The sequence below is a fragment of the Phasianus colchicus genome, chromosome 3, assembly GCF_987193195.1.
Source record: "Phasianus colchicus chromosome 3, bPhaCol1.hap1.1, whole genome shotgun sequence".
Classification (NCBI taxonomy): Eukaryota; Metazoa; Chordata; class Aves; order Galliformes; family Phasianidae; genus Phasianus; species Phasianus colchicus.
The window spans coordinates 52,857,501-52,871,694 of record NC_143438.1 but is presented as its reverse complement, the minus strand read 5'-3'; the positions used below and the strand labels follow the sequence as shown (position 1 = coordinate 52,871,694).

General features: G+C 35.4%; 1 protein-coding gene across 16 annotated transcripts in view; it reads left to right on the top strand.

Moving 5' to 3' along the window:
• CCDC178 (coiled-coil domain containing 178) overlaps nucleotides 1–14,194 on the top strand; it is a 182,321-nt gene that overhangs the window by 64,585 nt on the left and 103,542 nt on the right. For all 16 annotated transcript variants that reach the window (XM_090137532.1, XM_090137520.1, XM_090137525.1 and 13 more), the window contains 2 exons: nucleotides 3,030–3,175; nucleotides 6,308–6,467. In XM_090137532.1, the coding sequence (XP_089993658.1) occupies nucleotides 3,030–3,175; nucleotides 6,308–6,467 (306 nt within the window). The remainder of the gene's footprint in view (nucleotides 1–3,029; nucleotides 3,176–6,307; nucleotides 6,468–14,194) is intronic.

The following is a 14,194-nucleotide window of genomic DNA, read 5'->3' as shown; positions in this document are numbered from 1 at the left end:
GCTGCACTGGCTCAGATTGCTTGAGGGGTTTTTGGAAATGTAAAGGAGAAAATCAATAACAGATGAAAACGATACTGGTGTGATAGAAAGTGCCTGCTAATTGCATGTTTGCACAGCAGATGGCATCTTTTTGTAAATGATGGCTTATATCTGCTGTATCAGTTACTAAACTGTATAATCCACTGAAGGGAATTACTGAATTTCATTACTGAACACTATGTTTTATATAAATGTGTTCATAAGCATTACAAGAAGAAAGCATCTTCTTTCTAAGATATTGTTCATTTTTATTATCCTTTCATTTGTATATGTATAAACTTAAGTTAGATATTACAGCCTCAAAAATGAGTCATAGATTAAAATAAAAACAAAACAAAACAAAAAGCTTTCACGTTGTTCAGAATAGCTTTCATGAACCTGGTAATTTCTTCCTAAAATCTCTGACACTTCCTACTTGTGACAATCTTAAATTAAGGATTGGGGAATTCACTGATACACTCAGGCTTCTAAATTTCATAGGAAAGACAGAGTTTATGCATCTCTTTCTGTGAAACATGGAGCACACTGCAGGTTTACCAGAAGACCTTAGAACATGTGGAAGTGACATACTGATCAACATACATATCAGCATACTGATGTTCAGTAATTCTGCACTGTTTTCCAGTACAAGTCATTCTTAGGCTTTAGTTTTAAGAATACCTTTCTTAGTAACTGTAAATAACTGTTCCTGTTAGCAATATTTCAGTTAGTGTTCTGTGGAAATGAAACAAAAAAATGTAGAAAGCCTATTTTATCAGATCTCCAGAGCACTGAACTAGTAACGATATTTGGATACCCTTAGTACTACCTTCTTAGAGCCTGTTGCTATTTCTTAAGCACAGCAATTAAGTTTTGTGAAAGGGGAGCTAGGCTGTTAGCTGCTACATCAGACCCTAAGGAGGGGCTGTTCAGTCTACCAATATTTAGATTACAGAATGTAGAATAACTCAACGTTTTTATTTGTCTGTTGTAAAACCTGATTGCAAGTTATTTCTCTTCTGTAATAGGTACCAGATTGCACTGACCCAATGGCTAGTATTCCCTGGCCTTGGAAGCCAACCTTTTCACTTCTTATCTGCCTTCTTAGGATGTCAGAGACCAAATGCTTCTTTACTGGCAGTTTCGTTCTAACATAGCTCATATATGAATCTGACTGTCTTTAGCAAAAAAATAAAAAATAAAAATAAATAAACAAGTCACAACTTCTTTTTATATATATTTACACTACAACTCTGATACCTCAGTCATCTCAAATTTTATTATTTGCTTAAGATTAGGGCCTGAGAAAGTAATCTGCTCTGATATTACATATTCCACAGGCTATCACATTTCCCCAAATTCCTCTGTTTCTGATCCTAAAACTAACAGGTGTTTGAGACTCTATATGAGCAGTTTGGTTGCACAGGGATTTGCGTTAATTACTATATGTTCATTTTCCTTCTAATGATTCTATGTTCCTGAAGGAGACCTGAAATTTCCACCTAATCTTATATATATACGTATTACATTTTAGAAAGAGGTCTTAAGGTATCTCATGCACTTCTGTGTTTACGTTCCTATCTGTTAAAAGAGCTTTGATTCATCATTTTTTTTCAGCCTCCTTTTAGCTATACCTTTACAAAACACTTACTTTATAAGGAAAATGATCATTAGGCTATGTACCAGGGTACTGCCTCAGAAAAATGGTACAGTATCTAAAAAAAAAATAAATACTGACCATTATTAAAATATTTACATATATTCTTCGTCTACTAAATTTTAAGATCTTAATTTTTTTTATTTCATGCAGTGTATATAATTGTGTGCATACTTAAATTATCTGAATGTGTGTGTATGCATAGGGATAATCAAAAGGTATTTTCCTCCCTCTTAATTTAACCCGTTTACATAACTGCTTACGGCCCATTACTATGGGTTACAAAATCTAATGCAGCTACCTTAAAAGTATAACCCAACTAATAGATTCAACTTTTTCATACTTTTGTACTGCTGCAGTGCATTATGTTTACTTTGTTTATTGAGGAAGCTGCAGTGTTTTTTTACTAGATACTGATGCTATTGGAAGTACTGCTTGCTTTCGTCATGAATCTTTACTCTTTTTTTGGTCTCTTTTGAAATGAAAAAGATATTGCAGTGTAATATCTCTTCTGTGAATTAGGAAGTTTAGTTTTTAACTTGGTGTTTTTCAAAAGCCTAATATCAATCTGTTTGAAAAGTTGTGTACTTGTAGATGAGTTTAACCGTCTTGTCGTCTGTGCTTATATTCTCCAAAGTATGGAGTACAGAGCAACTCTGTTATGAAAAAAGGTCAATATCTGAAAGAAGAAAGCTCTCCATTTAGGCAACTAACTGAATAATGACAGTTTTCAGAGATAATGACTAAGCTACATTCTGCATGGAGTTGGTGGCATTTGAAAGTTTGTTTTTTTCTTTAAAGATCAGTTTTTTAGGTATTTGCCTAAAACAGTCTTGCAGCATGCAATTAATATGATGATCTATCAGTAAAAATGGCCAGTTAAGGCACTGCCTGCACTGAAATAAACAGACCCAGGCTTGGTCAGATGTTAAAATTGCTCCTTTTCATTGTAATTAATAAAGTTGTTGCTGTGCAAGGCAGTGCTTATCTGAAAAACTTCTATGTAAAAGAGCAAAAATTAAAGAGGATATGTATGTTATGTATTTTTATGAGGGTGACCTACAAACTTATGAACATACATGTACAACAATAAGTGACTGCAAAAATTGTGTCATAATAAAATGTGTGGATATATAGTAGATGTGCAACAAGTTGGTGGGCTATAACTAGATTGGCAAAATCATGCTCTAATAAAAAAGCAATTATTCTGTTTTGCTAAGTAATTCAACTGCCCTTCTAGAAGCAGTTCTATTTCTTTGAGTATACAGTTTATGCCCGTTATCATGTTCTTAAAATACAGCACTGGGAAATCTTGCCCTCCTAGTTTATATGCTGTATGCTTTTTAATTTCCAGGAAAAACAATCATTTCTTTCTAGTCAAATTGATGAAAACTGTCTCACTATGGAAAATTTAAAAAATGAACTTAAGGAACTTGCTGAATTATGGAATATGAAGCAAACACAGATGGAAGATGCAGAAAAACTGTTAATCAATTTACGGTAAGATCTGCCTGTTACATGAAGCTGTAAAGGTAGTTTAATGCTTTTGTAAAAGTAATTTAGTAATTTTACTTTATTTCTATTTCTACAGGTAGTTTCATTATTTTACAGAGTTATTCCTAGGAAATGTAATGCACTTTTTGTCAATAATTTGAAAGTATTTTTGTGTGTTTACTGACTGTAGTTGTAATGCATTTGCAGAAGTTATTCATGACGCAGCGTCTACCTACCAAACTAAACTTTGGGTATCAATATTACTTCTGGAAATCTAATAATATTCATGGTCAGTTGCATCTTTAATTAATGGTGGATTCCTCTCATTCTGTGTTCTCTCTGTTTTAAGAAGGGTGGATCAACACTTACTGTGACTGATGAGTCCTGAAAATAGTCTCAAAGGGCTCCATCTAACTGATTATGGAGACTGCCTTCTAGGCCACTGAAGCCTCAGAGGGCCATATATGCTGATTGCACAGCAGGCTTACTCTTCAAGGAGAAAGGTGAACCTGCTATGCAATGTCAAACAGAAAATAGCTTGGATTGTTGGGTTGTGCAGAATAGCTAAATAATGAAAAAACATTCCTGGTGTCATTGTAATACAGTTTGCTGTCTGTCATCGTATTCGCTAAATATATTGTCAATGTTGAAAGATCTTTGAGAGATTATTGCATTAAATTATTGTCTGGAAAAAAAAAAAAAAAAGTGATATTATATAGAGATTTTTAGCTGAATATGTGGGACAGAATTACAGACTCACTGAAGTTGGAAGAGGCCTATGGAGATCATCTAGTACAATGCCCTTCTAAAGCACGTTCCCTAGAGTATGTTATACTGGCAAGCATCATTGTGGATTTTGAATATCTCCAGAGAAGGAGACTGTAACCTCTCCAAGCAGCCTGTTCCAGTGCTGTGTCATCCTCAAAGCAAAGAAGTTTTTCTCATGTTCAGAAGGAACTTCCTGTGTTTCAGTTTGTCTGTGTTGCCTCTTGCCCTGCTGCTGGGCAGCACTGAAAAGAATCTAGCCCCATACACTTTGATACATACCCTTTAGATATTTATAAGCATTGGTAAGATCCCCTCTCAGTCCCTCTTCTCCAGGCTGAACAGTCTCAGGTCCCTCAGCCTTTCCTCATAAGGGAAGTGCTCCAGGACCCTCATCATCTTTGTGGCCCTCTGCTGGACTCTCTAGAAGTTCCCTGTCTTTCTTGAACTGAAGATCCCAGAATTGGTTACAGTACTTCAGATGTGGCCTCACCAGGGCAGAGTAGAGGTGTATGATCATGTTCCTTGCTGGCTCTTGTTAATGCACCTCAGGATGCCATTGGTCTTCTTTGTCACAAGGGCACACTGCTGGCTCATGGCAACCTGTTGTCCACCAGCACAATCAAGCCCTTCTCTGCAGAACTCCTTTCCAGCTGATCATCCCCTACCCTCTTCTGATGCATGAAGTTATTCCTCCCCAGGTGCCCTATGCTTGCCCTTGCTGAACCTCATAATGTCCCTTTCCACCAACTCACCAGTCTGTCTAGGTCTTGCTGAATTGCAGCACAGGCTTCTGATGTATCAGCCAGTTCTCTCAGCTTTGTATCATCAGAAAACTTGCTGAGGGTACACTGTATCTCTTCATCCAGGTTACTAGTGAGTATTAATGGTAAAAATATTCAGAAGACATTTTTTTTTTCAGGCTGTTCTCCTTTATTCTATTTTATTTTGACTGATATGTCACTTGGTATTTTGTCCAGCTGTTTTAAGTAAGTTTTGTTTAGCCATTTCTTGTTATATTTTGTGTTACTCTTCATAAGAGTGCTGATTCCAACCTTCACAGAAAAACTGACATTGAAGGACTAACTACTTCTAGTTTTACTCTTGGCTATTTTTCCTTTTTTTTTTTTTTTTTTTTTTTTTGGCATATCATCTAGCCTAGTCTGCTGGATGAGTCTAAAGTAAAACAGCCCCTACTTTTGCTGTCCATCTTTATTGTTATCCTTTTATAGTTAACTTCCTAGAATTTTCTTCTGAAGAACAACCCTTCCTTCACTTATTATTGGTTACCAGCAGTGCAATAAAAAGACTAAAAAACAACTACTGGCATGAAATAGAAAAGAAATATTGACACAATGTTTTCAAAATAATGATAAAATCAAATATATATATATATATATATATTTAAATAACATATTTGACTGCAAAACTGAAAAAGATCCCATCACAAGTATCCTGCCTGGAAAGTGCTTTATACCATTGGCTTTGGAAAAATTATGTTTGCACTCTTGGAATAGATAAAGACATGTCTTTGTGTCACGAAATTAAGAATGAACATTAAATATATTAATTCAACATTTTAAAAAAAATCTCATTGAAGTTTGGTGCCAATAAAATTAGAAGGATGATGACCAAATCCTGTGAACTGAAGATTTTGTGAGAAGCACACTTCCTTATGTTTATATTGCTCACTCTCTTTGTAGGTTTTAAGAAAAAAATATATATATAGAAAAAAAATATGAAAAGAAGTGTTATTACTTGTATACATTAATTATTTTATTTATTTTGTATACAGCCTAAGGCAATTTATCTTCATTCAGTGCAGCCCAGGCAAGCCAGACAGCTGGACATCCATGTCTTAGATGTTTCAGTTTTCTGCAGAAATCTTGTTCTGTAGAAAGTCTTTGATTAAAAAAAGACCATGCTAGGTAAAGACAGAGACAAAATAAATAAATAAATAAATAAAAATATGTATATACAAATGAAGCTTCCTTTTTCTGTCTCAACAAATAATAAAATATTGTTTACCCAGTGTGACATGAGCTCATTCTGTGTCTCAGAATACAATTATTTCAGCAAATGTCTCACGTCTGGTAGTAAACCAGTCCATTCTCTAGAAGCTTACTTTTAAAAATGCAAGTTGTTATGAAAATTGAAAAATTTGTATTTCTTGATAGAGTCATACGGGGTCTAAATATTCACGGATAAGATCAATCATATTGCTGTGTATTTTTAAAATGGTATAATTATTAGGAAGAGTACTGTCCATTTTATCTGTGATAAAATTTAAAATTAAATCTGTATGTAAAGAATGAAAAACAGTGTAGGATAATCTCGTGATTGCTTCACTGAATTAATTTTTTTCTTTTAAAGGAAAAATCTATGTGGTGTGACGCTTAAGCAGCAAAATGTCCAGACACTATTTGATCATCTCCAAGATGAGCTAGCAGAATATGAAAAAAGGTTAAAGCAGGAAGCAAAAGTATATGGAGAGTTACTACAGACAAGAAAAAAAGATCTGAAAAATTCAGAAGTGAGTATTATCAGATCTATGTTTCTTTATCTAAGAAATGATGCAACAATTTAGTTAGTTCTATCTCTCTTTAGATGTAAAATAGAGAGTAATTTTATCAAAAGTTTGAAATTAGTAGTATCTTGTCAATATGCAAGTACTTTAAGTGAAATAAATTGATACTTTTCTGTAGTATAGCTTTACATATCTTTGAAAAAGAAGCAATTTTAGGAAAATTATAAAATGATGCATTTGCTTTGCACATTTAGTTTTTCATTAATGTTTAGGATTCTTGCATGCTTTCTCTAACGTATTTTCTTTTCCTCTGATTTGTGGATACCTCTAGAAAAGAAAAAGTCATCTTTTCTGTTAACTTAAAAATATTTTTATTCGTTTCTCCGGGAGCTTAGTCTTGAGTAATTTTGGCTAAGATCAGCATCTATAAGTTCTCATTCCTTTTTAATCACCTACTTACAAGAATAGTGCTCCGTGCTTTATGTAGAAGTTTTTGAACTGTCAGGAATTCTTCACAAAAGAACCCTCATCTGGATCTTAGATACAGCAACTGATACCAAGAAGGTGGATCCAGATATTAAGGGGGAGGCATCAGAGCCAATTGAAGCAGAGGTATAAAACACAAAGGAGTAATAATCACAAAATCTTAAAAGAAATCAGATGCAATACAATTATTTACTGTTTTCTGCATTACTTTCAGAAGTAAATTGAGGAAAACAATGAACATTCTTGATTTGAGTTACTCTCACTGGTGCAAGATGAAGTGCTTCTACAGTGATATCAAATCTAAGTTCCGTTTTCTTTCTAGTGATGGGAAACTTTTAGCCTAATTTTTGTCTCAGCACTGCATAGCAGAGCTTGGGGTTTATTACTCTGTTGCAAATTTCATTTTCTTCAAAGTCTGTACAGCTTAGAGTATGAAAAAAGTGAAATGACAGTGAAGGAAACTTTTTTTTTTTAAAATTAGACATTGCTGCTTTATAACTAGTCATTGGGATATCAGTCCTTACAAAATATCAATCTACAGTCTTGTGTTAACACTACGGCAAAAAATACCTGCTAGTATTTCAACTTGCTCATTTTTTATCTTAACTTCAGAAATCATTGTAAGGATTATTAGGTGAGGTACCTTTCTTATCTCTTTTAGAACACCAAGATTTGTTCTTCCTGTTGTTTCCTGTTATGTCTCTACTCCCATCTCTCTTTCTTGCTGAGTTACAGGTATTGCATGAAGAGCTCTTAACAGTATTTCTTTATTAACGTAATGTTGGGGTAATGAGATTACACCATGATTTTGGTGTAAGTAAAAATATTTTGCTGCATGTCCATGAGCCTGTTTAAATTTTTACTGGAACACTTTTCTGGTCTCTGTGATAACATCTCTTCAGTTAGACCTGCAGCTGGAATGGAGGCACACACTGTTACCCTTTGACTGTTTGCTTACTTATTACCTACCTAGTTATTTTAATGTTATTGCTAGGAGTGTCTCCATATTTCTTCAGCACCTTATGGACAGTCAAAAAAAAATCAGCAGGGACTTCAGTTTTGTTATCCAAAAGAAATGGACAGAAGGCCTAGTAACAGTGAGTGAAAAAGTTTAATAAGACATTGAAACTAGGTGATTCAATTTAAATCCCAGTAAATTCAGGGGAGATAGACATGATTTGTGGAGGTTGGAACATTTATTTTACAAAAATGATCAGCATGGCTGTCCGGGAAAGGTCACTTGCACAGTTTTCAGAATTTTTTTTGCTGATGGTAAAAAGTCAAATCATCTAGCCTGCTAGTTAAAGCCTACCATCTAGCCTTTGATAAAGTTGTATTTTCTTATTTAATGGGTTGAATGAAAAAGCATTTCTGTTCTGATTTTTGGATCAAACAACTTCAGATACTGTGATATATTATTATGAAGCTTTGTCACCCATGGTCTGGAGATGGAAACTGGTTTGCTGATGTAGTAATGGGGCATACATCTCAGTTCAGTTTTCAATAGTCTTGTTCTCTATGAAATTGGTTGAGGCCACTCAATCCCCCTGCTCATAGATAATACAATAGAATGAGACAGCCTAGTTTTAAGGTGAGATGTGGTGCTCTGATTAACATGATTTCTGTGATGGGGAGAAAACAAAGAAAATCCCCAGAAGAATAACAGAAAAGAAAAGCACTGACTTCTTGAATGCAATATATACGAAGCAGGTTCAATATGTTCTGATCTAGGATTTCTAGGAATTCTAGTCAGACATTATATTGAATGAGAATTGCCTATCCTAATGCAACAAAAAATAAAAATAATAACAGCAATTAAAAAAAAAAAAAATAGTACTTGGTTCCAAGTGTAAGAAAGTGCAAAAACTGAAAGGGAATATTTCCTGAACAGGTTCTGAATATGTATGGTAACACCACATGTATTCAAAGGTGAGATGAAAGCAAAGCCCCAAGCAACTGAATGTAATTTTTAGGGTTTTGGGGTTAGGGTTAGGGTAGGGTTAAGGGTTAGGGTTAACTGTTAAGGGTTAAGGGTTAGGGTGAAGGGTTAAGGCTTAGGGTTAGGGTTAGGGCTAGGGGTGGGGTTAGGGTTAGGGTTTGGTTTAGTCTAATAGAACTGCTGTTAGATATTTTGGTTGATTCAGGAACTGATTTAAATGGGAGAAATGAACATGTATGTGTCTATGCAAAACATTAGATGTGCACATTTGTCCTGGTTTCAGCCCAAAGTACATTAATTGTAAAATGCTATTTTGATTCTTGCTGTGATGGGAACACACTCGGGCTGCTTGGTGGTAGAGCTGTTGCCTTGATGGTGCAGGGTAGGGGCAGGCTGCGGCCAGTACAGATACATACAATCATAGAATCATAGAATCATGGAATGGCCTGGGTTGAGAATGACCACAGTGATCATCTAGTTTCAAGGCTCCTGCTGTGTGCAGGGCTGCCAGTCACTATACCAGGCTGCCCAGAGCCACATCCAGCCTTGCCTTGAGTGCCTCCAGGGATGGAGATTTACCTCCTTGGGCAGCCTGTTCCAGTGTGTCACGACCCTCTGAGTGAAAAACTTACTCCTAATATCTAACATAAACCTCCCCTGTCTCAGTTGTAAGCTATTCCCTCTTGTCCTAGCACTCGTGAACAGTCATTGTCCCTCCTCTTTATACACCCCACATGGCCACAATGAGGTTGCCCCGGAGCCTTCTCTTCTCCAAGCTAAAGAAGCCCAGTTCCCTCAATCTTTCCTCATAGGAGAGGTGCTCCAGCCCTCTGATCATCTTATGAGGCTGGGGTCATTCCATACCGCATGGCACCACATGAAGGGGTATAAAGCTGCAGGCAGTGGGACAGGGCCTGGCTGCTGCTTGGGATGCTGTGAGTTGGTCATCGGAGTGAGTCCTTGCGTTACTGCAGGGTGTCATTTTGGTGCTGTGCATTGGTCGGCCAGTGGTAAGGAAGTGCTGTGTGGCTGCATATTGTTATCATTGCATTTTTGTTTCTACTTTCCCCTTCTGTCTTAATAATTGGCTCTTATTTCACCCCATGAGTTCTATTTTGTTTCCAGTTCTCTCCCTCATCCAGCGGTGAGGCAGTGAACGAATGGCTGTGTGGTGAGAGCTGCTGCCAGGTTACACCACAACAGCAGTTGACTGTTTAGCTTCAAGATAAAAATTACAATCATCCTCATTATCTTGTTTTTAAGGCAGGTATAGGTGGGCCTAATGGAGAAGTCTATGTTGCTGAAAGGGGCAGAAGGAGTACTGAGGCTGAGAAACCCCATTGGAGGTCTATGCAAATACCCAACTACATGCCGTTTTTGTGGTGACTTGTGGGCTTTGTGAGGGGGAATGAAAGCTGGTAATGGAGAACAAGAGGAAAGGAAAAACTTCTTGAAAAGAAAAACAGTTTGAATGGCTTGACAGAAAAAGGATCAATTGTTCAAAGGTCTTAATAAGAAGCTTCTCTATTCTGGGGTCTAGAGGGGACTATTAAATCCATAGAAAAGATCTCTTACTAAGAGATAAACTAGCCAGGAACCAGGTGAGAAATTTAGTAATTTCATGAGAAAGCTAAAGACTTCTTGTCAGAGCTGTGAAGAATTTGGAGTTGAGGAATAGCCTTGGTAGGGGAGAATCTGCATAAACACATGATTGCCCTAGCACTGCTCCTGGAAGAAAGAAATATTGTGAGGAGATTCCTGTCCAGAAGCAATCTTTTCATGACGAGGACTAAATATTATGAGAAACCAAAGAATCGATGTGCCTGGTTTTTGCAGGAATACACATGGTGTATGTTTTGGCTGAGGAACAGAGTCACAGCTTTTGCAGACCTCCCAGACAGTCTTATCATGGGAGAAAGTGCTGCCAAGTGCTAAGATTGTGACACATGAATTTAGCAAATGTCACAGCTAAACACAAGGTGTGATTTTTGTTTTCCCAACGTGCATTCTACTAAATGTGGTGAAATTTACATATGTAATGATAAAGTTATACCTTACAGGCATATTTTATCACTGTGCTATTTGTAACTACTCTCATAGCATCTCATTACCTTATGTTCTACAGAGACTGTACAGTCCCCAAACTATCACATTGCCATTTGGTTCAGTGCTGATATGTGCAGTATTAAACACACTGATAAGAATTCTTTGACATAACAATTCATAATGAGTGTTGGATCACGTTCAGAATGATTATATTGTGCCTTGTTTTCTTAACCTGAAAGCAAGCCTGCATTTCTGCTGCTAATGTGATTATTGTACTTCCAATTACAGTAACTGTAAAGATGATTACTGTGGTTATTGAAGATTGAGCGAGACAATTTGAATGACCAACACTCTCTTGAAATGTGAAAATGTGTCCTCATTAACATTTGCTATTGGCCATGTGATCATATATTTCTGAAGTGCAAGTGTATACATTTTTAAATTCAGACATCTGTATATAATGGATTATACATTTGAGAAGAGCATTTAGTTTTGTTATCCAGAGCATTAACAGAAATACTGATTCTTTAACTTTCCTTTTGCTTTGTAATCAGTACCAGTATCAGAATTTCCTAATTCTATTAAGTAAGGTTAGTCTTCTGCTAAAAAACCCTTACCACCCAGTAATGTTTCTAGATTTTCTGTGAATTTACTTGACTGTTGGATGATACTGGAAAATAAGATGATAGTAAGTTGTTATTTCTTTTACATTGTACCTTGATGGGCTTCAGAAATGTTCAGTCTAAAACAGAAAGTGGATTTCTCAGTCATATAGAAGTGCACCTTGAAATTCCTTTAATGGAATTATGTTTTCAGCTTATCATGATGTGGAAAGCTCAAAAGTGGAGAAATGCACCATTTTTTTCAGTGTAAATTTTATATATAATGAAATAAGTTTTTAATAATTTATTCCTCAAAAATATTCAGTCTGCAAATATTTGATCTGAATATTTTGACCCTAACTTAAATGTTTTTTGTTTTAAAACAAATCAGAATGTTCCTATGAACATTTTCTTTTTTTTTTTTTTTTTTAATAGAAAAGCACTTTCCATCTGGGAAATGATATATCAGAAAAATCCATGACCGGTTCTAACAGCTAGTCATGATATGTTATTTCATCAGGTATTGAGAGTATTACTAATGACATAATCTACAAAATGGCATATTTCAGATATGATTCTTACAGCAATACAATAATACAGTGCTGAAAGCTGAATTAAGAAATAGGGAAAAACTAAGTTAGATGCAAGGAGCTGTTTATCATCATGGTATTAGATAAAATCCACTGGGTGCCTTTTATCATTTACTATTCATCTATTTAGGTCATTTTTTCTACTAGTCACTGTTTTCAGTCTTGCTGCACTAATATGTTCAGAGAGCTTCCATCTCTTACTTTCAAAAAATTCTGCTAATCAATATTAATGTTACTGAAGAGCTTTGTTTCAGCATATCCATGTAAACATGAGAGTTACGTTTGAAGATATATGACAAAAGAGGATTTTTTTTAATACCTAGAGTGCCATTGATCCCTTTAGGCTATTCTCTGTGTGTGTGCGAGGTAAGGATAACAAATAGTCTGGCTATAAAATTGTCTTTAATTAGTTGACTCAGTGGCTTCCAACAGTGTGCTACGCTGGTATGTGGGACTCCAAAGTTACAAGATAGGCTTTTGAATCTTAGTCCATGCTCCTGGGTAGACTTAGCATATCAACTTACATGCTGTCCTGTGGGAAGCACTGGCAGTATTACCCAAATAACCATCCCACTGATTTTACTGTGGGGAAGTCATATAATCTCCCTTCTGAGGAATATATGTAGTTAGAGGTTGGGTGCCATGACAGTAATAACATTCTCAGTGAAAATGAAAGAGACATAAAAGTAGAAAGCTAATACAACTTTTGAAGGATAGTTTTGTTTCTTGACTGAAAAAAAAATTAATATGAATAATCATTGCAAGCACATTATCCCTTTTTCTATTTTAACACAGCATCAATTGGAACAATTGTAACAGTATAAAACAGACATTCCTTTCTGAATTTTCATTTTGTGGGAATAGAAATGTTTTCTACAATTTATTTTAACATTATCTAAAATCTAGAACAGGCCTGAAACATATCTTCTGAAAAATCATAAATAATGCCTGGAAGTGTCACTGCACAGAATAGCCAGAGGATGTGTGTAGGGTTGGGAGCTGAGGAAATCTGTGAAAAAATCAGTATTATAAACATTTGAAAATTGTGATCTGGGCATACTGGACATCGCATTTTTCTAAGATACAGTTTTCAGTCTTAGAACTCTTTTCATGTCTTTCTTTTTTATACATTTTTTTTTTCCATTATGGCATAAATTTCAAAATACAGTAATAGGTACTAAGACATTTTAAAATGTCTCAAGTGGGTGTGCTGCTTCATTTTGTTAAGACTGTGTAAGCTTCTACACTTGTATTGTGGTAAACTCTTAAAATGACCTTACTCATTTTCAATTAAAGTAACTCAAATGCACAATATTAAGTATACAATGTCTCTCAGTTGGAAAAAAAAAATTCTTGTCCTGCTATCTGAATGCCCGCACTGATTAAAAAAAGTTTTTATCAGTTGTTAAGCATATGACAAAGCATGCCATGTATCCAGTGTAATTAAAGCAATTGCTGAGATTTTTTCTATTTAAGTATGGGTTTTTTTTTGTATTTTAATTTATTTTGTATTTAATTATTCACGCCTTAGAACTACTGCCATGGTAGTTAAGCCTTTGTCTTTTTTGAGTGTACAATAGTGGTCTTTTAAATATTTTATTTGTACTGGATGCAATTGCATATGAGAATTTCACCTCAGAAGGTGGCAAGTGAGTATGAAGAAGGGTCACAGTGTTCTCTTAGGGGACTTCTAGACCATGGTTAGTCATTCTCTCATTAGTTAATTCTAAAGACAGAATTTTGACTTTTTATGCTAATAGAATGTATGCAAGGAACCACACATTGCAGGTGCAACTAAGTCATAAGATACAGTTTAATGTTACATGGATGTAATAATTTGGCAAATGTAAAATTTTTGTTGTACAGAATCTAATATATATCCTTTATGCAGTGCATCTGTAGCACACTTTTGAGATATGATGCAAGTTGGCTGTGAGGCTTCTTTGCCAACTTCATGTTTCTTACTCTAGTTCAAAAGTTAGAATAACAAATGTTCTCCCCCTGATTTGGAGTTTAGTATCATCTTTACGTTGCTTTAGCTCATTCCTAAGCCACTGTGTATAGTTCAGC